This window comes from Siphateles boraxobius, unplaced genomic scaffold (genome assembly GCF_051911475.1).
Source record: "Siphateles boraxobius isolate OS27281-9 unplaced genomic scaffold, OSU_SipBor_1 41, whole genome shotgun sequence".
NCBI lineage: Eukaryota > Metazoa > Chordata > Actinopteri > Cypriniformes > Leuciscidae > Siphateles > Siphateles boraxobius.
The window spans coordinates 38,236,815-38,264,242 of record NW_027509042.1 but is presented as its reverse complement, the minus strand read 5'-3'; the positions used below and the strand labels follow the sequence as shown (position 1 = coordinate 38,264,242).

Genomic DNA, 27,428 nt, shown 5'->3' with positions numbered 1-27,428 from the left:
AAGCTGCAAAGAAGCAGTGTTCCTGGATCAACTTTCTGTAGAATATACATAGTCCTAACCCTAAACCTTAACCATTACATACCTAAAATCTGAACTCAAAGCCTTAAGCCTTGCCCATACTCTAAACTTAAAATCTGATTAGTTCATATGAAAGTTGTTGCAGGATTAACAAAAATGTTGATCCAGGAGCATGTCCTACTTGCCAAAATCACAGCCACCAATGCGGAATACGTAAAACTGCAAAGTAAATTTACATGAGACGAATAGAAAGGAAGACACAATAGAAGAAGGTAGTTATAGTAAAGCCCATCTTCCAGGTGTCTCCTTGTAGCATTATTGGTCTTACCACCAGATTTCCAATGACCATGACCATCATGAAGACGATGAGACACATTGACTGTCCAGCCACTTCCATGCAATCCCACATGGTTTCGATCCATTCGCCACAAAGCACCCGGAATACAATGAGGAAGGAGTGAAAGAAATCGTCCATGTGCCACCGCGGCAACTCGCAGTCCACCGAGATCTTGCAGACGCACTCACGGTAGCTCTTTCCAAACAGCTGCATTCCCACCACAGCGAATATGAAGACAATGATGGCCAGGACGAGGGTTAGATTTCCCAAAGCACCAACTGAGTTACCAATAATCTTTATCAGCATGTTCAGGGTGGGCCAAGACTTTGCCAGCTTAAAGACTCTTAACTAAGGGCAAGAAGAAGAATGAGAAAGGGAATGTTAAAAAAGTGATGTTTTATGATCAAGCCATAACCCTGAATTTATTTTATTTAAATGAAAGCCGAAATTTGGGTTTATGGTACCTTAATGGTATCAGACATACTTTACAGTGGAGTCCACAAACATGTGGCATTCATGCAGCTCAAGTGCTGCTGTTGTGAATTTCAGTCAAATTTACATGTTTATTACATTATTTGTAATGAAAATAAAAGTAAAAAAGCTAAATAGAACCATTTTCAATAGAACATTTTTAGTGTTCTTAAACCTTCGAACCCCACTGTATACAAACAAAAATCAGAGACCTCTGTAGGAAGGCGAGAAGTGAGATTTGCTCACCAATCTAAATGAGCGCAACACTGAAAGTCCCTCCACATTGGCCAGGCCCAGTTCCATGAGACTCAGGCTCACAATGATGCCGTCGAATATATTCCAGCCTGCTTGGAAGTAATAATATGGGTCCAGAGCAATTAACTTCAGACACATCTCTGCTGTGAAGATTCCTGTGAATACCTGCACAGAGCCCAACAGGAAAAAATCTGCAAAACTGAGATAACTAAAAAATCTCAACAACTAACGTCTCGGTTACGTATGTAACCCTAGTTCCCTGATAGGGAACGAGACGCTGCGTCAAACGCTGCGGGAACGCCCCTGCGTTGTGCGTCATGAAGCACGTATGGAATCAGCCCAATGGAGAGATGAAACGTCATAGGCGGGTGACGTCATCGACCAGGAAACTATAAAGCACCCCAAAAACACAAGCGCATTAGCTTCTGATAGGCTTGAAGGAAGCGCTAACGGGAGTGCCGGGAGTATGGCGGAGCGACGCAGCGTCTCGTTCCCTATCAGGGAACTAGGGTTACATACGTAACCGAGACGTTCCCTTTCAAGGGAACTTCGAGCTGCGTCAAACGCTGCGGGAACGCGAATACCCACGTCGCCATAGGACCAAATGACCGTCATGTGAGACTAGCGCACAGAGGACGAGAGCACCTGTGCCCCAGGGGTAGAGCTTAAGTCTAGGTCATAGAACTTAATAAAAGTATGCGGTGAAGACCATCCAGCCGCATCACAAACATCACTCAGGGAAACCCCCGACAAAAGAGCTTTAGAAGCAGCCATACTCCTGGTAGAGTGAGCTCGGACAACCAAAGGTGAAGGCTGGCCAGCCGACTCATAAGCAAGTGAGATAGCCTCAACCACCCACTTGCTCATTCTCTGTTTAGACGCCGGACACCCTTTCCTGGGTGGCCCGAAACATACAAAAAGTTGTTCTGATTTCCTCCACAGGGCAGCTCTGTGGACATAAGCGTCTAATGCCCTAACAGGGCAGAGTGAATTAAGTTTCTCCTGGTCCGATGACATAAATGGAGGAGGACAGAAAGCCTGCAGAACCGTAGGTCTAACAATATTAGTAGGAACCTTAGGAACGTAACCTGGTCTAGGATGCAGAAAAGCTTTAACCATGCCAGGTGCAAATTCCAGGCACGAGGGTGAAACCGACAGAGCCTGCAAATCTCCGATTCTTTTTAGTGAAGAGATAGCAAGCAAAAAGATAGTCTTAAAAGTGAGAAACTTCTCGGGAACTTCTTCGATAGGTTCAAAAGGAGCTAGGGAAAGACCTTCTAATACAATGGCCAGATCCCAAGTCGGCACCCTCGTACGAACTGCTGGCCTCAGCCTCAAAGTGCCACGGAGGAAACGAGTTATAAGCGGGTGTCTCCCAAGAGAAACTCCACTGAAAGGGACGTGGTAAGCAGCTAGTGCCGCCACATACACCTTTAGTGTGGAGGGGGATAACCCTGTGGAGAAGCGCTCCTGCAGGAATTCCAGCACTGCACCCACTGGGCAGTTAACTGGGTCCTGCAGGTGTTCTCCACACCAAGAAGTGAAAAGTTTCCACTTCAAGGCATAAAGCTTCCTCGTGGATGGAGCTCTGGAGTTAAGAATGGTCTCAACAACCTCGGTTGAGAGACCGGAGTCTATGAGCTGGGCCCCCTCAGAGGCCAAGCCCACAGTTTCCACAATTCTGGGCGGGGGTGAAGTATCGTGCCCCCCGCCTGGGAGAGTAGATCCCTCCTGACCGGGAGCTCCAAAGGAGAACCGTCCAGGAGAGAAATCAGGTCCGCAAACCATACTCGGGCCGGCCAGAACGGGGCTACTAGTAGTAGACTGACCCCGTCCCGGCGGACCCTCTCCAGAACTCCTGGTAACAGAGCAATCGGGGGAAAGGCGTACAGACGTGACCTCGGCCACGGCTGCACCATAGCATCCAACCCCAGGGGGGCTGGAAGAGTGATGGAGAACCACCGATGACAATGAGTGGTCTCCTTGGAAGCGAATAGGTCCACCTCGGCGCGACCGAAACTCAACCAAAGGAGCTCCACCACCTCGGGGTGGAGTCTCCATTCCCCTGGCCTCGGCCCCTGCCTCGACAGGGAGTCTGCTACCACATTCAAATACCCAGGGAGATACATTGCTCTCAGAGATAGTAGCTTCCCTTGGGACCACAGGAGGATCTGACGGGCCAACTTGTAAAGCCGGCGAGACCGCAGGCCCCCCTGATGATTTATATAAGAGACCACCGACGTGTTGTCTGATTGAACTAACACATGATGGCCTCTCAGGTCTGTTAGGAAGTGTTTCAGAGCCTGAAACACAGCCAACATCTCTAGACAATTTATGTGCCACGAAAGATGATGATCCTGCCACAGACCTTGGGCTGGGCGACCACTCATGACCGCCCCCCACCCTGTGAGGGAAGCATCCGTCGTTAGCGTTATGCGACGACAAAGAGCCCCCAGCACAGGACCTTTGGATAGGAACCAAGTTTCTCTCCACATGACCAGAGCACGAAGGCAGCGCCGCGTGACTTTGAACGTGCGGAGCGGATTTCCCCTCGGGGAGAATCCCTTGGTCCTGAGCCACCACTGTAGCGGTCTCATGTACAACAGGCCGCAAGGTATAACGTTGGACGCTGCTGCCATCAGACCCAACAGTCTCTGAAACTGCTTGACAGTGAGTAGCTGGCCTAGCTTCACTTGTTTCACAGCTGAGAGAATCGAAGCGATGCGGGTCGGAGAGAGTCGCGCCCGCATCGATACCGAATCCCAAACGACACCCAGAAAAGTGGTCTTCTGGGAAGGAGATAATACACTTTTCTTTGCGTTCAGCCTCAACCCCAACTTTCTGATATGAGCGAGGACGACATCTCGATGCCGAACCGCCATCTGCTCGGTCTGAGCTAAAATCAACCAATCGTCGATGTAATTGAGAATACGAATGCCCTGAAGCCTCAGAGGCACTAGTGCTGCATCCATGCATTTCGTGAAAGTGCGGGGAGATAAAGCTAGGCCAAACGGAAGAACCCTGTACTGGTACGCCTCGCCCCCGAAGGCGAACCTCAGGAACTTCCTGTGTTGTGGAAGGATGGACACATGGAAGTATGCGTCCTTCAGATCTATCGTGACAAACCAGTCCTCGGACCTGATTTGAGACACGATCTGCTTGATAGTGAGCATCTTGAATTTTAGCTTCCCTACCGAGCGATTCAATATGCGCAGGTCTAAAATTGGACGCAACCCCCCATCCTTCTTTGGAACGATGAAATATCGGCTGTAATAACCTGACTCCAAACTGGGAGGAGGAACCCGTTCTATAGCCTCTTTTTGAAGGAGCGTTTTCACCTCTTGTTCCAATACCAGAGCCTGCTCGGGGCCCACCACTGTGTGCAGAACCCCTCTGAATTTTGGTGGACGACACCTGAACTGGATAGCATAACCCTTTTCTACTGTCTGCAGGACCCAATGAGATATTTTTGGAAGGCTTTTCCACTCTGCCAGAAATTCTACTAAGGGTACCAGCCTCTCGAGACTGGCCTCTGGTGTAACTTGAGCAGCAGACGCAGCGCCCTGTAACGGCGCACCGGCAGGGAACAACTGGTCTGACCGCTCTGAGACCCTCCTCAGAGGGAGCGAGCGTCCCTCGGGAAAGCGCTCGCTGGGATCGTCTGTGCCCCGGCATAAAGGCGGGGTTGGCAGAACGAGCCCCTGAGGGCACCGAGGAGGAATGGGCACCGTAAAAAGAGGTGAACACCTTTCCGCCTCGGTGGGGACCACCCTCAGCATCCTGAACGGCTTGGCGTCAGGACTTCTTCTTAGCCGAAGCCTTCTTAGCCAATATAACTGTCCTCAGATCAGTTCTACTGGGAGAAGGCTTCGGCTGAGAGTGTCGCGGCTGAGCCCACTGTCCAGCAGGGGGAGCACGAGACGCGACACTCTGCCTCCTCTATGTGATGAGCTCGAAGACGGCCGGGGCTGCTCCCGCCCAGCAGCCCCAGGGACATGAACTTTAAGGGGAAGAAACTTTTTAAAAGCTGCAGTTTGTTTCTTTTCTTCTTGGAATTTATCGATAACTGAATTCACAGCATCACCAAACAACCCCATGGGAGAAAGAGGAGCATCTAAAAGAAAAGCTTTTTCTCTCTCTTTAATATTAGTCTGATTTAACCACAAATGTCTTTCTGCGGCCACCAGAGCTGCCATAGAACGACCCATTAATTTGGCCGATTCTCTGGTGGCACGCAGGGATAAATCAGCAGCCTGACGCAGTTCGCGAACTACGTCAGTACTGACCTCCTCACTCTCACTCATGTCCCTTAGCAGATCAGCCTGGTATGCCTGCAAGATTGACATAGTATGCAGACATGACGCAGCCTGACCTGCTGCCGAATATGCTTTACCCACCAAAGCCGAAGTGTTTCTTAAAGGCTTGGTGGGTAATGCCGGTGCCTTAAAAGATGATGCTGCTTCGGGGGAGAGATGGCTCGCAAGCGTCTCTTCCACACGAGGCAACGCACCATAACCATGAGCCTTGGCTCCCATAATATTAGCGTATGTTGAAGTCTGGGGACTAAACACTCTATATGACACCGGTTTTCTCCATGATTTCGACACCTCGGTGTGGAGATCATGGAAAAACGGCAGGCACCGGCGTGGAGGCTGCACACGTGACGGCAAAAATCTCTCATCCAACTTTGATTTAGAAACAGACTCCTGTCTAGTCACTGGCCATTCAATATTAAGTTTTTCAACAGCTCTTGTTAACACCTCCATAAGCTCATCACTCTCAGGAGTGTGGGGTGGCGAATCCTCCACATCTCCCTCAACACTAACAACATCAAGTTCCTCAGAACTGGATAGCATTGGTGCCTCAGCCCGAGCGGAAGAAACCGCAGCGCGTGCTTCCGAACCCGGGACTGAGGCACTGGATCTCACAGGTGAAGGGAGAGATAAGGCAGAGCCCGTCTCAAACCCCGCTGTGAGATCCATCTGCGATCCCCACGATAAGCGCCGCCGCTCTGCCTCGGCAGAAGCGGGACCCGAACCGCGGGGAGCGCGCACCGAACCGCTCTCCTCAAAGAGCGACCGGCGGGAGCGGAGCGTCCTTAACGGCAAACGCTCGCAATGCTCACAGTCTGCTCCCTCGAGAGCAAACTGGGCATGCTGAACTCCCAAACAAACAACACAAAGATCATGTGTATCCCCGCTCGTTAAATAACGCGAGCAGGGAGGAACACACTTTCTAAACTGCTGTTCGTCCGCCATAATCTCTCAATATATATATATATAGGGATAAATTGTTTGTGTGGTGCAGGGTATGTAAGACAGACAATATCACACAGGGACAGATTCACATGTAGCGCGACTGAAAGCACAGAAGCTAATGCGCTTGTGTTTTTGGGGTGCTTTATAGTTTCCTGGTCGATGACGTCACCCGCCTATGACGTTTCATCTCTCCATTGGGCTGATTCCATACGTGCTTCATGACGCACAACGCAGGGGCGTTCCCGCAGCGTTTGACGCAGCTCGAAGTTCCCTTGAAAGGGAAAGACACTTTTCCACCAGCCAAACCGTTCTTGTTGCTTAACCGTTCCATTCTGTGACGATCACCAAATTCCGGGCCGAAAACAGTATGTAATCGAGCTGTGCTGAACCAAGCTCTGGTGGAAAAATATTAAACTGTTCCTTACCGTTCTTAGAACCGTTCGGGCCAACGTTGGAAAGTTGGCTTAAGATTTTAGATTTAACAGTTTGCTTCAACTTAGTAGTACAATTAGTACCAATATTGTATTTGTGTGCTGCTTTTAAATAAAATATAGGATAATTACAAATACTGTATTGCAGTAATGAGAATCTGGCATTCAGATCTTACAAGGTTCCCAACTGACAGCACATGGTTGAATCCTTCTGTCATGGGGTAGTGCTCCATAGCCATGAAGAGGGTGTTTAGAACAATGCAGATGGTTATGGCCAGGTCAACAAACGGATCCATCACGATCATGTTCACAATCTCCTTCACTTTCAGCCAGGTTGGACAGCAGTCCCAGATCAGGAAGCTGTTGGCAAATTTGTACCAACAAGGAGGGCACTTCTGCCGTGATTCCTCGAGTTCTGTGAACACAGATTATTTAAAGTTTAGAAAAGATCATTAAATTTTGACTTTCAAATATAATGGTGAACTGCAAAAAAAGTTGAATGGCTATAGTTACTAATTGTACTCTAAGAAATAAAAAAATAATAGAAGTATTAGTATTGGCATTGATACCAGCAATACTGGCCATGATAGAACTTGTTAAAAAAGATTCCATTAAAAAATGTTATTTAAAACACACAACCTTTATCCTGGTTCTATACACTGTCAGAAAAAATATGTCAAATTTGCTCCTTTAGGGCTAAAACCGCTTGTCACAGGTGCAGTACCTATTTATGCCTAAAAGGTGCATATTAGCACCGTAAGGGTAGATATTAGCACATTATCAGATAAGGTAAAACAGTGCACATTTGAGGACATTGCCAGAGACAAAATAAAATTTAAAAAAAATTGTCTAAATTTTTAAAAAAGTGCATTTATTGGGATTACCAGTTTTAATATTAGTTAATTGCATAACCAGATCAATTGCAATTGATCACAGAAAACAGTGAAATTTGCTAATTTCCATTTGATATGACCCTGTTACAGTAATATGTAACCAATCTATCATGATGCTGTGAAAAATATGATGCTGCAGCTACATGACTTAAAGTCAGTGTTGAAATGTCAGTACATGAGTGTGTGTGGGGTGGAGGGTTCTTGGTAAACCCTATGTTGTGGGGACAAAATGTGGAAATTTCTTGGTCCCTATAAGGAAAACACGTTATAAATCATATTCATTTTTTAAATTTTTTTTTTTAAATATTAAATTAAACAGTTTTTTGTTAATGTAAAAATGTAGCAAATTTTCTGTGAGGGTTGTTTTCATGTATAGGGGATGGAATATATAGTTTGTCTAAAAATCATAGTAGTACAGTGATTTTTTTTTAGACTAAGTACAGTCTAAAAATCATTATTTCTATGGAAAGTCCCAATAAAATAAAGTGTGTGTGTGTGTGTGTGTGTGTGTGTGTGTGTGTGTGTGTGTGTGTGTGTGTGTGTGTGTGTGTGTGTGTGTGTGTGTGTGTGTGTGTGTGTGTGTGTGCGCCCGCATATGAGTGTGATCCTATTTTTATAGCTAATATGTAAAGTTAATTTTTTATTGATTAGATATACAATGAAACATATACTATTAACATACTGAAAGCACAGTGCACAGCTATATAAATGTAATCTTTCTTACAAATACTTTGCATGAATATTTGATGGGGTTAACACTACAGGTGAATGAGTTCAAGACTCAGATACATTAAATAGGGGAGATCCAGTTTATGAACAAATTACTATTTCTAAAATCGTTCATAATGTATTAAAGGCTCCTTCAAGAGGGACTTTTATTTTAAAACCAAAAGCTTGTTAATTCCAGTTGGTTTGTGGGGGGAATGTTTCAGGTGTAACATCTAAGCGTTAGTCATTGATCTCAAGGTAAGACATTTGCAGTATATTTGGTTTTACAGTGTTCTGAACGATGAAGTGATTATTCTGTGTTATTCAGATCTCTTGTATTGTTTAATGTGTGAATATTCTTTCTTTATTAAGATACAGATCCATGTTACAGGTTCTTAATGATGTGATGTTAACCGTCACATCCCACGGTTTCAGGTAGCACCAGTATGTTCTCAAAACAGTTTTGAAAAATTCTACAAAAATGGCAGTGGTATAAGCTGCGGACTGGAGAGGGAAGAGGGGATACGGACAACACAGCGTTGGCTTCTGATTCAGTTATATTTAGCTTTCATTGAATTAAAAGCATCTAAGTTTCTCACAAAGGCCCGCTGCAATTCACCATTACACGCAACACAATATAAAAGGTTCCCGAGAACGTTCACTTCGTATTGCGTAGCTATACGCTATGGGAAAACTCCTTTTCTCGAGAATATTGAGGCCTTTATTTTATACACAATGCAGAACTGTCTAGCTCGCTGATTGGCTGGGCTGTGGGAACTGCACGAACCTATGGCGAAGCGGCGAGGACGCTGGTTTATGCCACGATTCTATCAACATATGAGCACGGTTACCTGTCCATTACCTAATCAGAACTTAAAATACCAAAACCTCTCCAACAATACATAACAACATTTAAGTGTGTGTGTGTGTGTGTGTGTGTGTGTGTGTGTGTGTGTGTGTGTGTGTGTGTGTGTGTGTGTGTGTGTGTGTGTGTGTGTGTGTGTGTGTGTGTGTGTGTGTGTGTGTGTGTGTGTGTGTGTGTGTATGTATTCTGTTTGTGCATTTTTGAGGTTAGTGTGTGTTTCAGACCTTCCATAGTATTTGTCAGAATGCTGGCCACGCTCAGAGCTCTTTTTCTGGCTACTGTTTCATCCAGATAATCAGATGGCTGGTGTGATCCTGAACGTTTTTTACGTGCCTCAGACTCAGTGGTCGTGCCCTAGAAAGAAAGAAAAACACCATGAGGATTGAGCATAATATTGTTCACATATAAGTAGTTTCATTATGGGTCACATGTTTATGTTTGTGTATTTCAGTTGTTCCACCTCTGGTATTAAACGTCCGATTGGTGATGTTGGTACAGATGTCCCGCCCACCAGTGAGACCACTCCATTGCAATCAACTGTACAGTGCATTTTCCCATTGGCTGGGAGCATAATCCTGGGGGCAAGACTGCAGTGACTGACAGTGGAACTTCGTCTCTCAGCACAGCGAGGTACGAAAAGCGATCCGCGGCGACTGTCACTATCCTCGAACGTGCTGTGCTCATCGTCCGCAAAATCATTCTCTGAGCCAAAGTCTCGCGCTCTACCACGAAAACTGAAAAGACTTGCACGACTGTTCCTCCTCGGAGAGAAGAGAGATCCACGGATGCTCAGAAGAGACTGAAAAAGAGATCAAAACAAGAAGAGATTAGCAATAAACTAATAAAGTTTTTTTTTACAAGCGATACTGTTTATTTGTGTCTGATAATAATTAAATTACTCATCACTAATCTCTGAAGGTGAATGGCTTGCTTCTTTGCATCTCTAATAATGCATTGAAAAATATTAAAATTGAAATAGTTTATAATTCAAAATTATATACACAAAATATAAATAAAAAAGGCACAAAACCTTTGATATGTCCCACCCAAAACCTCTTGATTACGTATGTAACCCTAGTTCGCTAAACAGGGAACGAGACGCTGCGTCAAACGCTGTGGGAATGCCCCTGCATGAGTGCGTCATGAAGCACGTATGGCATCAGTCCAATGGAGAGACGGAACGTCATAGGCGGGTGACGTCATCGACCAGGAAACTATAAAGCACCCCAGAATCACAACTGCGTCAGCTTCTGATAGACTGAAGCAAGTCGATCATGGGCATGCCTGGAGTATGGCAGGGAGACGCAGCTTCTCGTTCCCTATTCAGGGAACTAGGGTTACATACGTAACCGAGATGTTCCCTTTCAAGGGAACTTGAGGTGCGTGAAACGCTGTGGGAATGCTAATACCCACGTCGCCATAAGAGCAAGTGTCCGTCTCGTAAGCAAGTGAGATAGCCTCAACCACCCACTTGCTCATCCTCTGCTTAGATGCATGACTCCCCTTCCTGGGTGGCCCAAAACAGACAAACAGTTGTTCCGATTTCCTCCACAGGGCAGCTCTCTGGACATAAGCATCTAAGGCCCTCACTGGGCAGAGTAGATTAAGTTTCTCTTGGTCCGATGTCAGAAAAGGAGGACAGAAAGCCTCCAGAACTATAGGCCTAACAATATTAGTAGGGACCTTAGGAAAGTAACCCGGTCTAGGGTGGAGAAAAGCCTTCACCATACCAGGCGAGAATTCCAGGAATAAGGGAGAAACCAAGAGTGCTTGAATGTCTCCAATTCGTTTGAGAGACGAGATGGAAAGAAGAAAGATAGTTTTTAGAGTGATGAATTTCTCAGAAACTTCTTCAATGGGCTCGAAAGTAGCTAGGGAGAGACCTTCTAATACAATGGCCACAATACAATACAGTCGGCAACCTCGTGCTTACTCCTGGCCTCAGCCTCAAAGTGCCATGAAGAAAACGTGTTATGAGTGGGTGTCTCCCAAAAGAAACTCCACTTAAAGGTACGTGGTAAGCAGCTAGTGCTGCCACGTACACCTTCAGTGTGGAGGGGGATAGCCCTGCGGAGAAGCGCTCCTGCAAGAACTCCAGCACTGCATCCACCGGGCAGTCCAGCTGGTGTTCTCCACACCAAGAATAATTACAATTCATACAATTAATAATTTCCACTTCAAGGCATATAACTTCCTCATGGACAGAGCTCGTGAGTGGAGGATGGTCTCAACAACCTCAGTTGAGAGACCTGAATTTATGAGCTGAGACCTCTCAGAGGCCAAACCCCCAGTTTCCACAGTTCTGGGCGGGGGTGAAGGATCATCCCCACTCGCCTGAGAGAGTAAGTCCCTCCTGATCGAAATCTCCAGAGGAGAGTTGTCGAGGAGGGATACTAGGTCCGCAAACCATACTCGGGCCGGCCAGAACGGGGCTATCAGAAGGAGACTGACCCCGTCCCGGCGAACCCTTTCCAGAACGCCTGGGAGCAGAGCAATAGGGGGACATGCATACAGACGTCGCCACGGCTGCACCATAGTGTCCAGCCCCAGCGGGGCTGGATGACTGAGGAAGAACCACAAATGACAGTATGATGTCTCCTTGGAAGCAAATAGGTCCACCTCGGCGCGACCGAAGCTCGACCACAGGAGCTCCACCACATCGGGGTGGAGTCTCCATTCCCCGGGCCTCGGCCCCTGCATCGACAGGAAGTCTGCCCCCTGATTTAAGGTATAACGTTGGACGCTGCCGCCATCAGACCTAACAGTCTTTGGAACAGCTTTACAGTGAGCAGCTGGCCTAGCTTCCCTTGTTTCATCGCTGAGAGAATCGAAGCGATACGAGTAGGAGACAGGCGCGCCTGCATAGTCATCGAATCACAAATAATACCCAGAAAAGAGGTCCTGTGTGATGGAGATAGCACGCTTTTCTTGGCGTTTAGCTTCAACCCCAGCTTCTTGATGTGAGCGAGGACGACATCTCAATGCAGAGATGATAGCGACTGCAGGGAGGAACACTCTTCCTATATGATTGTTTGCTCGTCATAATATAGATAAACTCCTTCATGAAGCACTCGCGCAGGGGCGTTCCCACATCTTTTGACGCAGCAAGAGTTCCCTTGAAAGGGAACTCCTGTTTAAGTAGGAAATAATTCAATTTAAGAACAAAAACCTCACATGGTTGCTCTCAAATCTACTATCCTTGTACTAAATTCCCTGTAGATTTGGTTCCATTGTTGCATGCTGACATCTATCATCAGCTAGTGCAAAAAAATATGTAAAAATTTATTCATTTTGTTTCTTACATTTATATTTGTTATATGTCATGTGTTCTTAATATGTCATATTTCATTGTAACTGCATTTTCTTTTATATTTACAGTGTGAAAAATGGTATTGCAGATTCATTTGCATGCAAATGCCCTCATTTAACCCTTTGTGATAGTAGCATGTACTATATGTTTTCCCTTATATAGTAGATTCTGGTGGATTGCATTTGTTCAGACTTTTTAGAATTAATTGAAATTACATCTCAACCACATTTATTTCAACTTTAATTCATATCTGCATAATTTTTGAAGCATCTGTGTAATGCATCTGTGCCACCTTTAGGTCACATCTGAGCTATGTAATCCTCTGTGTACAAGTGCATTACTGAACATTTTGATGAGCTAATATAAAGAAATAAACAATTCCCTTTCAAGGGAACTTCGAGCTGCGTCAAACGCTGCGGGAACGCCCCTGCGTTGTGCGTCATGAAGCACGTATGGAATCAGCCCAATGGAGAGATGAAACGTCATAGGCGGGTGACGTCATCGACCAGGAAACTATAAAGCACCCCAAAAACACAAGCGCATTAGCTTCTGTGCTTTCAGTCGCGCTACATGTGAATCTGTCCCTGTGTGATATTGTCTGTCTTACATACCCTGCACCACACAAACAATTTATCCCTATATATATATATATTGAGAGATTATGGCGGACGAACAGCAGTTTAGAAAGTGTGTTCCTCCCTGCTCGCGTTATTTAACGAGCGGGGATACACATGATCTTTGTGTTGTTTGTTTGGGAGTTCAGCATGCCCAGTTTGCTCTCGAGGGAGCAGACTGTGAGCATTGCGAGCGTTTGCCGTTAAGGACGCTCCGCTCCCGCCGGTCGCTCTTTGAGGAGAGCGGTTCGGTGCGCGCTCCCCGCGGTTCGGGTCCCGCTTCTGCCGAGGCAGAGCGGCGGCGCTTATCGTGGGGATCGCAGATGGATCTCACAGCGGGGTTTGAGACGGGCTCTGCCTTATCTCTCCCTTCACCTGTGAGATCCAGTGCCTCAGTCCCGGGTTCGGAAGCACGCGCTGCGGTTTCTTCCGCTCGGGCTGAGGCACCAATGCTGCAGCTATCCAGTTCTGAGGAACTTGATGTTGTTAGTGTTGAGGGAGATGTGGAGGATTCGCCACCCCACACTCCTAAGAGTGATGAGCTTATGGAGGTGTTAACAAGAGCTGTTGAAAAACTTAATATTGAATGGCCAGTGACTAGACAGGAGTCTGTTTCTAAATCAAAGTTGGATGAGAGATTTTTGCCGTCACGTGTGCAGCCTCCACGCCGGTGCCTGCCGTTTTTCCATGATCTCCACACCGAGGTGTCGAAATCATGGAGAAAACCGGTGTCATATAGAGTGTTTAGTCCCCAGACTTCAACATACGCTAATATTATGGGAGCCAAGGCTCATGGTTATGGTGCTTTGCCTCGTGTGGAAGAGACGCTTGCGAGCCATCTCTCCCCCGAAGCAGCATCATCTTTTAAGGCACCGGCATTACCCACCAAGCCTTTAAGAAACACTTCGGCTTTAGTGGGTAAAGCATATTCGGCAGCAGGTCAGGCTGCGTCATGTCTGCATACTATGTCAATCTTGCAGGCATACCAGGCTGATCTGCTAAGGGACATGAGTGAGAGTGAGGAGGTCAGTACTGACGTAGTTCGTGAACTGCGTCAGGCTGCTGATTTATCCCTGCGTGCCACCAGAGAATCGGCCAAATTAATGGGTCGTTCTATGGCAGCTCTGGTGGCCGCAGAAAGACATTTGTGGTTAAATCAGACTAATATTAAAGAGAGAGAAAAAGCTTTTCTTTTAGATGCTCCTCTTTCTCCCATGGGGTTGTTTGGTGATGCTGTGAATTCAGTTATCGATAAATTCCAAGAAGAAAAGAAACAAACTGCAGCTTTTAAAAAGTTTCTTCCCCTTAAAGTTCATGTCCCTGGGGCTGCTGGGCGGGAGCAGCCCCGGCCGTCTTCGAGCTCATCACATAGAGCGCAGCAGAGGCAGAGTGTCGCGTCTCGTGCTCCCCCTGCTGGACAGTGGGCTCAGCCGCGACACTCTCAGCCGAAGCCTTCTCCCAGTAGAACTGATCTGAGGACAGTTATATTGGCTAAGAAGGCTTCGGCTAAGAAGAAGTCCTGACGCCAAGCCGTTCAGGATGCTGAGGGTGGTCCCCACCGAGGCGGAAAGGTGTTCACCTCTTTTTACGGTGCCCATTCCTCCTCGGTGCCCTCAGGGGCTCGTTCTGCCAACCCCGCCTTTATGCCGGGGCACAGACGATCCCAGCGAGCGCTTTCCCGAGGGACGCTCGCTCCCTCTGAGGAGGGTCTCAGAGCGGTCAGACCAGTTGTTCCCTGCCGGTGCGCCGTTACAGGGCGCTGCGTCTGCTGCTCAAGTTACACCAGAGGCCAGTCTCGAGAGGCTGGTACCCTTAGTAGAATTTCTGGCAGAGTGGAAAAGCCTTCCAAAAATATCTCATTGGGTCCTGCAGACAGTAGAAAAGGGTTATGCTATCCAGTTCAGGTGTCGTCCACCAAAATTCAGAGGGGTTCTGCACACAGTGGTGGGCCCCGAGCAGGCTCTGGTATTGGAACAAGAGGTGAAAACGCTCCTTCAAAAAGAGGCTATAGAACGGGTTCCTCCTCCCAGTTTGGAGTCAGGTTATTACAGCCGATATTTCATCGTTCCAAAGAAGGATGGGGGGTTGCGTCCAATTTTAGACCTGCGCATATTGAATCGCTCGGTAGGGAAGCTAAAATTCAAGATGCTCACTATCAAGCAGATCGTGTCTCAAATCAGGTCCGAGGACTGGTTTGTCACGATAGATCTGAAGGACGCATACTTCCATGTGTCCATCCTTCCACAACACAGGAAGTTCCTGAGGTTCGCCTTCGGGGGCGAGGCGTACCAGTACAGGGTTCTTCCGTTTGGCCTAGCTTTATCTCCCCGCACTTTCACGAAATGCATGGATGCAGCACTAGTGCCTCTGAGGCTTCAGGGCATTCGTATTCTCAATTACATCGACGATTGGTTGATTTTAGCTCAGACCGAGCAGATGGCGGTTCGGCATCGAGATGTCGTCCTCGCTCATATCAGAAAGTTGGGGTTGAGGCTGAACGCAAAGAAAAGTGTATTATCTCCTTCCCAGAAGACCACTTTTCTGGGTGTCGTTTGGGATTCGGTATCGATGCGGGCGCGACTCTCTCCGACCCGCATCGCTTCGATTCTCTCAGCTGTGAAACAAGTGAAGCTAGGCCAGCTACTCACTGTCAAGCAGTTTCAGAGACTGTTGGGTCTGATGGCAGCAGCGTCCAACGTTATACCTTGCGGCCTGTTGTACATGAGACCGCTACAGTGGTGGCTCAGGACCAAGGGATTCTCCCCGAGGGGAAATCCGCTCCGCACGTTCAAAGTCACGCGGCGCTGCCTTCGTGCTCTGGTCATGTGGAGAGAAACTTGGTTCCTATCCAAAGGTCCTGTGCTGGGGGCTCTTTGTCGTCGCATAACGCTAACGACGGATGCTTCCCTCACAGGGTGGGGGGCGGTCATGAGTGGTCGCCCAGCCCAAGGTCTGTGGCAGGATCATCATCTTTCGTGGCACATAAATTGTCTAGAGATGTTGGCTGTGTTTCAGGCTCTGAAACACTTCCTAACAGACCTGAGAGGCCATCATGTGTTAGTTCAATCAGACAACACGTCGGTGGTCTCTTATATAAATCATCAGGGGGGCCTGCGGTCTCGCCGGCTTTACAAGTTGGCCCGTCAGATCCTCCTGTGGTCCCAAGGGAAGCTACTATCTCTGAGAGCAATGTATCTCCCTGGGTATTTGAATGTGGTAGCAGACTCCCTGTCGAGGCAGGGGCCGAGGCCAGGGGAATGGAGACTCCACCCCGAGGTGGTGGAGCTCCTTTGGTTGAGTTTCGGTCGCGCCGAGGTGGACCTATTCGCTTCCAAGGAGACCACTCATTGTCATCGGTGGTTCTCCATCACTCTTCCAGCCCCCCTGGGGTTGGATGCTATGGTGCAGCCGTGGCCGAGGTCACGTCTGTACGCCTTTCCCCCTATTGCTCTGTTACCAGGAGTTCTGGAGAGGGTCCGCCGGGACGGGGTCAGTCTACTACTAGTAGCCCCGTTCTGGCCGGCCCGAGTATGGTTTGCGGACCTGATTTCTCTCCTGGACGGTTCTCCTTTGGAGCTCCCGGTCAGGAGGGATCTACTCTCCCAGGCGGGGGGCACGATACTTCACCCCCGCCCAGAATTGTGGAAACTGTGGGCTTGGCCTCTGAGGGGGCCCAGCTCATAGACTCCGGTCTCTCAACCGAGGTTGTTGAGACCATTCTTAACTCCAGAGCTCCATCCACGAGGAAGCTTTATGCCTTGAAGTGGAAACTTTTCACTTCTTGGTGTGGAGAACACCTGCAGGACCCAGTTAACTGCCCAGTGGGTGCAGTGCTGGAATTCCTGCAGGAGCGCTTCTCCACAGGGTTATCCCCCTCCACACTAAAGGTGTATGTGGCGGCACTAGCTGCTTACCACGTCCCTTTCAGTGGAGTTTCTCTTGGGAGACACCCGCTTATAACTCGTTTCCTCCGTGGCACTTTGAGGCTGAGGCCAGCAGTTCGTACGAGGGTGCCGACTTGGGATCTGGCCATTGTATTAGAAGGTCTTTCCCTAGCTCCTTTTGAACCTATCGAAGAAGTTCCCGAGAAGTTTCTCACTTTTAAGACTATCTTTTTGCTTGCTATCTCTTCACTAAAAAGAATCGGAGATTTGCAGGCTCTGTCGGTTTCACCCTCGTGCCTGGAATTTGCACCTGGCATGGTTAAAGCTTTTCTGCATCCTAGACCAGGTTACGTTCCTAAGGTTCCTACTAATATTGTTAGACCTACGGTTCTGCAGGCTTTCTGTCCTCCTCCATTTATGTCATCGGACCAGGAGAAACTTAATTCACTCTGCCCTGTTAGGGCATTAGACGCTTATGTCCACAGAGCTGCCCTGTGGAGGAAATCAGAACAACTTTTTGTATGTTTCGGGCCACCCAGGAAAGGGTGTCCGGCGTCTAAACAGAGAATGAGCAAGTGGGTGGTTGAGGCTATCTCACTTGCTTATGAGTCGGCTGGCCAGCCTTCACCTTTGGTTGTCCGAGCTCACTCTACCAGGAGTATGGCTGCTTCTAAAGCTCTTTTGTCGGGGGTTTCCCTGAGTGATGTTTGTGATGCGGCTGGATGGTCTTCACCGCATACTTTTATTAAGTTCTATGACCTAGACTTAAGCTCTACCCCTGGGGCACAGGTGCTCTCGTCCTCTGTGCGCTAGTCTCACATGACGGTCATTTGGTCCTATGGCGACGTGGGTATTCGCGTTCCCGCAGCGTTTGACGCAGCTCGAAGTTCCCTTGAAAGGGAACGTCTCGGTTACGTATGTAACCCTAGTTCCCTGATAGGGAACGAGACGCTGCGTCGCTCCGCCATACTCCCGGCACTCCCGTTAGCGCTTCCTTCAAGCCTATCAGAAGCTAATGCGCTTGTGTTTTTGGGGTGCTTTATAGTTTCCTGGTCGATGACGTCACCCGCCTATGACGTTTCATCTCTCCATTGGGCTGATTCCATACGTGCTTCATGACGCACAACGCAGGGGCGTTCCCGCAGCGTTTGACGCAGCGTCTCGTTCCCTATCAGGGAACTAGGGTTACATACGTAACCGAGACGTTTTCTGTCTCAGACTGTCACACTTCTTGCCTGAATGCAGTCGCCGATTAGCACTCCACCCACCTAAACTCAGTAACTGAGAAGCTGAGAATTATCCGAAGAACACAGTAACGTTTATCAAACCACATTTTCCACAATGCCACAAAAAAGTGGAAGTCACCTGATTTGGAGTGGAACATTTCTTCTCATATGAGAGTCGGTTGGCATCTATGGATAAGCGAAATCCAGACCGTCTGATACTGTCCTCCGAGGCGGACTTATGGAACTTCTCCTGATCGGCTTTCTCTTCTTCTTCCCTTTGTTTTCTTTTCTTCCTCCTGTTCCTCCGCTCTTTAGCACTCTTGGAGCTAAGTCTGGACCCCCCAGAGGAGCTTTCCTCGGACAAGCCCCCCCTCCCGCCGCTGTACTCCCCACTCTCTGTTGCTGCTGCCGCGGCAACCTGCCAGCCAATTACAGCACAAGAACCGTTGTTAGGGGCAACCAGAGGTACACTAAGTTCAAGCTTACATACCAAAAGCAGAGACAAGAGATGGATAAACAGTGAACATACGAGAAGGAGGGAAGATCGCTTTATGTGATCAGACTAAATTATAGGTATTAGTCGCACTGTTGACCTTGCTGCTTTATTCCATTCTCACTAATTTTTACCACTTCAATATGTTTTTAATTTTCTATCTTTCTATCCATCCATCCATTCGTCAATCCATCCATCCGCCACCATAGAGAACACATAGTTACCATTTTGGAGTAAATCTTGCTTTCTTTTGACTCTATCTCTATTTCTTTCTTTTTGTCTTCCTCTTGTTTTTGTCTCTTTTTCATGTTTACTAGGGAAAGGACACTCCCTCACTCCCCTCAATCTCTCTCATTATCTGTTGGTTTCTATGGCGACAGGACAGTGTTAGCCGCAGTAAGTGTGGTGCTGAGAAACTTCAGAGATGACGAAGGCATAGGATAAAATCAAAGATCAGGAAAAAACTAGTATAAAATAATGATCAAAACAAAAATGATGAGAACAAAAAATAACTGTAAATCAATTTCTGCCTTTTGAAGTGAACGTATGTTTGTGCATTCTAATATGCTAATATGAGTTTGCATCTGTTTGTTTGCTACCTGTGCCTCTTCTTGTTGTCTCTTTAGCTGTTCCAGCATGGCTTGAAACTCTTCTTCTTTCTGTTGGGCCTCTTCTATGGTGGCCTGGTTCTGCTCATCATATGCCATGGCCACCACAGCCAGGATGAGATTCACCAGATAAAAGGAGCCCAGAAAGATCACAAGAACAAAGAAGATCATATAGGGCTTTCCAGCTGCACGCAGGGTCTGTGAGAGACAGAACACACGTATACAAAATGTTACAAAAAATGCTTATTTTGTAAAAAGAGAATTCTAAAGCACATGAAATAGTACTAATTATTTAATGGAGAGATGTGGTCCAATGCCTGGGTTGCCAAATACTTGGGGTGCAAAATTCTAATAATTTTTGCTAGTGCTAATAAAATATCACTTACTACACAAAAAAGAACTTGCCCTGATCTGAAAATGCCTATTTCTCTACTACATAGCAGGCGAAAAAATGTACACGAATAGAGTAGTCTGAATTCATAGTATTCAAAAAGACAGTAGGGGGAAAGTACCCGAATGACCTACTACTTCCGCAGGGATTCAGAAGTGTGCATGTGAAGGCCACGGGAAAGGAGTTGTACATGGCAGTGAAGTGACACAACTGATGCCGTGGGTCACATGACAAAGCCAACATGGTGGATATACTCTGTATGGATTTCATTTGTACTACACATTTCTACAGAACATAATTTTTTAACTGTTGCAAAGTAAGTTTTTCATCAAACATTTTACCTACTCTGACAGTTTCGCCCACAATTAGGTTAGTTCAGTCAGTAATGATCAGTGTTGGGGAGTAAGTTACATTTAACAGAGTTACATAATTTAATTATATAATAAATGTAACTATTCTGTTACAGTTACTGAGAAAAAATGTGTAATTAAATAACAGTTACTTATAAAAATGTTAACAATTACAAAGGGGGTTACATCTGAATATTTTCTATAAAAAGCCATGATATGTTGAATTATATTAATTTGTTGCTTTGCCTGTTTTTGATGTGCACGATGCCTCCTGCTATTTAAAGGCCATTTAGTAAAACAATTGCTATTGGTTCTCTTGTTTGAATTTGCAGCGCACCACATCTGCCAATTACATAAATCCACATTGCTGCTGAAAGCTTTAGCCTACAACCTGTCTCAGAGGTGCCACCATGGCGAGTGCTAAAATTGAGTTCCAGTGCTGTAAATTTAAAAACCATTTCATCTATAAACAACTTTTCGTCAGAGGTGATCTAACGAATGGGGATCGCTTTGAGAGACCAATCTACTTCGAGTGTAATAAAACGAGCCAATGCACATTGGTATGCGATAATTGCAACAGCTGCTCTGCCTCGCACCGTGAGCATATAATGAGCAGCAGGTGAGTCGCATATTTGTTTTTCCGCTGAGGAGCCGAGTTAGTGACGGCCGTACAGTCTCCGTTCCCTCCTTCGGGTAACAAGGGTTACCATAGGTAACCAAGATGTTCCCGTTCAGTCAGTCTATCTCCCGAGTGATCCGACGAATGGGGTTATCTACCAACATGCCACTGCTGCTGGCCCTTCCCAGTGCTCCGCTTGAGTCTCCTGGTCTGCCCCCTAGAGTTGGGGTGGAAGGTAGGAGCTCTAAGCAGAGAAGGTCAGTCACTGCTGTTCTGCAAGACCCGCTCAGTGTGACTAATTGGATAACGCTGGGAAAGCGTGCCCTTGAAGGAAAGGGGACATTGCGGAAGCCACACCCTGGCCAAAGGGAGGTGAATGTGGTGGTTACACATATGGACTAGCCAAGCAGGGTAGTGCAACATGTGGCAGTCTCTGGGATGGTTCCAGCCTAGTTCTAGGGGGGGAAAGAACACCAGCAGAGACGATAGAGCGGACTCTGTCGAGAGAAAGACACGGGCTCGTCCGCAGAGGAGCTGATCATGGAAGAATACATATATGGGGTCGCCGCAGGGACCACTACATATGAATCCCAAGCCTAACACAGGTTACACAATGCATACGAGTGTAGGCCTGGAGTCAGACGCTCCGCAACGTCTGACTGCCGCAGGTGATGGAGGAACTGAACAGGGTTAGCCTTTTCTGGGGAGCACTACTGGAGCAATAGACACGGACGGGAGTGGCGTTGCAAGCTGACACTTAAGAACGGGTACTTCGTGCTACTAGCCACTGGGGGCAAGTTTACAGGAAGATACCGGCTCTACACGAAGGCTATAGAACCTAGCGAAAGTGTTGGGCGAATCTGTCAGCGAGGCACCTTGAGCCAACGCCCAGGAGGAAGCAACACTTTTAGTTGAGTGTGCTCGCAACCTGAACGGGCAAGGCACGTCTTGGGATTGATACACCAAGGCAATTGCGTCTACTATCCAGTGGGCTAACCTCTGCTTGGAGACAACCTTTCCATTCTGCTGGCCTCCGTAACATACAAAGAGCTGGTCTGAGGTCCTGAGGATTTGCGTTCTCATCCACATACAACCGAAGGGCACGGACGGGACAGAGAAAAGCCAGGGCTGGCTGATCAGGTCATGCTTCCCTTTGGACTGCATCGTGATGTGTAGAGATTGCGGCAACATACACTATGAGGGTGGAGGGAAACAGTCTTCACTCCAATCCACCTTTCAGGAAGGAAAGCAGAACACTGACCGGGCATCTTCAGGGGTCCTCCTGGTGGGAAGAACACCATTCAACGAACAGGCTCCACTTCAATGCGTAGAGACGCCTCGTAGAGCGGGCTGTGGTGGAAGTGATAGTGTCCCCCACCGGCTGCGGGTAGGTCACTTAGAACCTCCCGTGTCCCGTCCAGGAACCAGACATGTAGTTTCCAGAGGTCTGGACGCGGATGCCATAGATTGCCCCGTGTCTGAAAAAGCAGGTCCTTCTTCATAAGAATGGGCCAAGGAGGGGCTGTCGCAAGGAGCATGAGTTCTGGGAACCAGGTCCGGTTTTACCAGCACGGCGCAACTAACAAAACTTGCTCCTCATCCTCCCTGACTTTGCACAGAAGGGTCACTGGGGAAAACGCATATCAGCTTGTGGGGCTGCAAAGAAGTCCCATATCAGCTGTACCGCCTGGGGGTGGAGACGCCACCCTCCCGGAAGCTCTGTCGTGAAAGCTTGTCGGCTGCATGATTGAGCACGCCAGGGATGTGAATGGCACGAAGCGACCTCAGATGCTTCTGACTCCATAGAAGGAGATGGCGGGCGTGTTGCGACATGTGACAGGAGCGTAGACCACCTACGTAGTGCTGTTCATACGGACCAGTACGTGCTTGACATGTAGCGGCCCCTTGAGATGGCCCAGCACAAGGCGTACTGTGAGAACTCAAGGCAATTGATGTACCGCAGTTGAGGCCCCGTCCACAGCCCCAAGACTGCATGCCCATTGTACGTGGCCCCCCAGCCGGCGGCAGAGGTGCTAAAGCCTGATTTTGAGGTGGCTGTGCTTTAAAATTTAATTATTATGATCTTAATTCAAGTGATGAAGAATTCTGAAAGTCTGACAGTAATTAGTGTTATAGTACTACTGTAAGGTTATCCCTGCCTGATTTGAAAATGATTAACAGTTGAAAAAATTAATCAGAAAAGTAGAAAAGTAATACAATTTAATCAGTTACATTACTTTATTAATGTAAATAGTTACACTACTTATTACATTTTCAATAGGGTCACTTGTAATCTGTAACCTATTACATTTCCCAATGTAACTTTTCCAACACCGGTAATGATGCTGATATAAGCATCATGAAAATTTAGTACACAAAATTTGATTAATTTTGAGACTGAAAGTATTCATAACTTATTTGCAAGTCAGCATTTGTCAGACAGATTCAAACTGGTAGCTTTGTAGGTAAACAATCCTTTTACTGTTAATCTTTTCGAGCCCCTTCAGTCTGGTTTTCTTAAACTCCACTGCACAGAGACAGCTTTGGTCAAGGTCACCAATGATCTGTTAATAGCCTCAGATTGTGGTTCTCTCTCCATCCTTATCCTTCTTGATCTAAGCGCCGCTTTTGATACTGTCAATCACAACCTCTTACTCAACCAACTTGAAACTGTCTTTGGTGTTTCTGAGACTGTTTTAACCTGGTTTAGATCTTATATCTCTGATCGCTGCCAGTTTGTTTTTATGAGTGGTATCAGGTCTGAGACACATTTGCGGACAGGGCTTTGTCACACTATGCTCCTAGACTCTGAAACGCACTTCCCTCTCATATTAAAGATGCACAAAATCGTCTCAGGTTACGTATGTAACCCTGGTTCCCTGAGAGGGAACGAGACGCTGCGTTGAGACGCGGTGGGAACGCTCTGCGTGATTGCGTCGTGAAGCACGTGTATAATCAGTCCAATGGAAGAGCGAGACGTCATAGGCGGTGACGTCATAGACCAGGAAGCTATAAAGCACACCAGAAAACAGACCGCGACATCTTCTGAAAAAGCCTGAAGCAAGTCGATCAGGGCATGCAGGAAGTATGGCAGGAGAACGCAGCGTCTCGTTCCCTCTCAGGGAACCAGGGTTACATACGTAACCTGAGACGTTCCCTTTCAAGGGAACTCGAGCTGCGTTGAGACGCGGTGGGAACCCCATACCCACTACGCCATAAGACAAATGCCCGTTCTGTGTGAAGTCCTTGCGCACACTAGAAGCAAGCAACCTAGCCCCGGGAGTGGACAGGTGTAGGCATAAAATCTGACAAATGTATGAGGTGAGGACCAGCCTGCCGCATTACAAATATCCTGAAGGGAAACACCCGAAATTAAAGCCTAGAGGCAGCCATACTCCTTGTAGAATGGGCCTGAACAGCCACAGGTGAACGCTGTCCGGCCGCTTCATAAGCAAGTGAGATAGCCTCAACTACCCACTTGCTCATTATCTGTTTAGATGCAGGGCAACCTATCTTAGGTTACCCGAAGCAGACAAATAATTGTTCTGATAAACGCCACTGAGCAGCTCTGTGGACCTAAGCATCCAAAGCCCGGACAGGGCATAACAGATTTAAGATTTTCCTGATCTGGGGTATTAAAGGTGGAGGACAGAAGGCCTGGAGCACAAATGACCCGCACATTTAGTAGGGACCTAGAAATACAACCCGATCTGGGGTGAAGAAATACTACCACCAACCAGGTGCAAATCCAAGTACGTGTGGAGGCCTCAGCCTCATGTACCACGGAGAAGACGAAATTAAGGATCTCTCCTCAGAGATAGCCCAGCAAAGAAACATTCATTACAGAAATCAAGTACTGTACCAACAGGGCAGAAACGAGATTCAGAAGGCGTTCTCTGCACCAGGCAGAGAACAGCATATTAGTCTTCTCGTGGAGGGAGCTCTAGACTGGAGTATGGTCTCCACGACCTCGGTCGAGAAACCTGAATCTATGAGCTGGGCCCCTCAGAGGCCGAGCCCACAGTATCCACAACTCCAGAGCTCCAAGGAGCAAAGATATCGGGAAAAGCGTATAGGTGTAGTGGCAACCACACCTATTACATTACATCCAGTCCAAGCGGAGCTGGATGCGTGAGGGAGAACCACAAGGGCAATGCATTGTACAAGCGATGCGAAAGGTCGACTTGTAGTTTGACCAAAGTTCTCCCTAAGAAGCTCCACCACCTCGGGGTGAAGTCTCCATTCCCCGGGCCACAGCCCCTGCCTCAACAGGATATCTGCTCTGATATACGAGACCATCAGTGTGTTGTCCGGACCCTTCGCCGACCAACCACTCATGATTGCCCCCGACTTATGAGGGAAACATCCGTCGATAGCATTATGCGTCGACAAGAAGCCCCCAACACTGGGCCTGGGCGAGGAACCAAGGTTCTTCCACATGACCGAGGCACGAAGGCATAGCCGCGTGACCTTGATCATGCGAAAACGGATTTCCCCTCGGAGAAAACCCCTTGGTCCCGAGCCACCACTGCAGGGGTCTCATGTACAGAAGGCCAAAAGTAACTACGTTGGACACAACTGCCATGAGCCCCAGCCAAAGACCTTTCACCGAGCGGCCACTCATGACCGCCCCCCATCCTGTGAGGGAAGCATCCGTCGATAGCGTGACGCGTCGACAAGAAGCACCCAGCACTGGGCCCTGGGCGAGGAACCAAGGTTTCTTCCACATGACCGAGGCACGAAGGCATAGCCGCGTGACCTTGATCATGCGAAAACGGATTTCCCCTCGGAGAAAACCCCTTGGTCCCGAGCCACCACTGCAGGGGTCTCATGTACAGAAGGCCAAAAGTAACTACGTTGGACGCAACTGCCACGAGCCCCAGCCAAAGACCTTTCACCGAGCGGCCACTCATGACCGCCCCCCATCCTGTGAGGGAAGCATCCGTCGATAGTGTGACGCGTCGACAAGAAGCACCCAGCACTGGGCCCTGGGCGAGGAACCAAGGTTTCTTCCACATGACCGAGGCACGAAGGCATAGCCACGTGACCTTGATCATGCGAAAACGGATTTCCCCTCGGAGAAAACCCCTTGGTCCCGAGCCACCACTGCAGGGGTCTCATGTACAGAAGGCCAAAAGTAACTACGTTAGACGCAACTACCATGAGCCCCAACAGTCTCAGAGACTGTTTGCAGTGAGTGACTGACCTAGTTTTACATTCTTTACGGCTGTGAGAATCGCAGAAATACGTGCAGGAGACAGACGTGCTTGCATTGTTGTCGAATCCCATAATACACCTAGAAAGTGGTCCTCTGAGCTGGGAGGAGTACACTCTTTTTGGTGTTGAGCCGCAACCCCAACCTCCTTATGTGGGACAGAACGACATCTCGATGTTGAACTGCCAAAAGCTCGGACTGAGCTAAAATCAACCAATCGACGATATAATTTAATACGCGAATGCCCTGGAATCTCAGAGGAGCCAGAGCTGCATCCACGCATATTGTAAAAGGTGTGGGGTGATAACCTAGGCCGAATGGAAGAACCCGATACTGGTATGCTTCGCCCCTGAAAGCAACCCTCAGGAACCTCCTGTGATGAGGATGGATAGATAAGTAAGCGTCCTTTAAGTCTATTGTGACAAACCAGTCCTCGCACTGAATCTGTGACACAATCATATTTAGCGTAAGCATACTTTGAACTTAAGATTCTGAAATCTGCTGTTTAATTGACGCAGGTCTAGAGTAGGACGGAACCCCTCATCCTCTTTCGGAACAATGAAGTAATGGCAGTAAAACCCTGACTGTCTGCTGGGAGGAGGAACCCCTTCTACAGCTCCTTTTGCAGAAGTGTCAGTACTTCCTGCTCCATAACCAAAGCCTGCTCGGGGTCCACCACAGTGGGGAGGACCCCTAGAAATCTGGGCGGACAAGAACCGAATTCTGAACCCTTTTCTATAGTGTGCAGGACCCACCGAGAAATATGTGGCAGTAGTTTCCACGCTGCCAGAAATTCTACTAGGGGAACCAGTCTCTCAAGACTGGCCTCTGGATTTGGTTGAACAGTCAGTACGGTGCCCTGAAGCGGCGAACCGGCAGGGAACAACCGAACTGACCGTTCTACGACCCTCCTCGGAGGATCGTATGGGGACGCTGACACCTCGGTGCCCTGAACGGCGAACCGGCAGGGAACAACCGAACTGGCAGCGCTGCGACCCTCCTCAGAGAGTCGCACCCCAGAGGGCGCCGAGGAGAAACGATTTCTCAAAACCGTCCCTGCCCCGGAGGAGCCCTCAGAAGCTTTATTAGAGATGACGACAGTCCTCAGATCTTGCCTCCCTTTAAATAACTTAGTTCCAACGACCCTCCTCGGAGGATCATTGGAAAAAGCAGGCACCTCGGCACCCTGAAACGGCGAACCGGCAGGGAAACTGAACTGACTGCTCTACGACCCCCCTCGAAGGATCGTTTGGGGACACTGACACCTTGGTGTCCTGAACGGCGAACCGGCAGGAAAACCGAACTGGCAGCGCTGCGACCCTCCTCAGATACCCCTTTTCCACCAACAAGAACCGGGTGCTGGTTCAGAGCCAGAGCCAAAGCTGGTTCAGAGTGGGTTCGACTGACGAGCTTAATAAGAACCGATTTGCCTTTCCACCGGCTAGAGAGCCACAACAGAGCCAGATCTTACATAACTGTATA

General features: G+C 48.0%; 1 protein-coding gene across 1 annotated transcript in view; it reads right to left on the bottom strand.

The window, feature by feature from the left end:
* The window catches only part of scn1lab (sodium channel, voltage-gated, type I like, alpha b), a 62,547-nt gene that overhangs the window by 17,860 nt on the left and 17,259 nt on the right, over positions 1 to 27,428 (bottom strand). The window contains exons 9-15 of the mRNA XM_077199499.1: positions 19,363 to 19,569; positions 18,410 to 18,688; positions 9,697 to 10,035; positions 9,461 to 9,590; positions 6,947 to 7,185; positions 1,073 to 1,246; positions 347 to 703 (exon numbers count right to left, since the gene is read on the bottom strand). Of these exons, the coding sequence (XP_077055614.1) occupies positions 347 to 703; positions 1,073 to 1,246; positions 6,947 to 7,185; positions 9,461 to 9,590; positions 9,697 to 10,035; positions 18,410 to 18,688; positions 19,363 to 19,569 (1,725 nt within the window). The remainder of the gene's footprint in view (positions 1 to 346; positions 704 to 1,072; positions 1,247 to 6,946; positions 7,186 to 9,460; positions 9,591 to 9,696; positions 10,036 to 18,409; positions 18,689 to 19,362; positions 19,570 to 27,428) is intronic.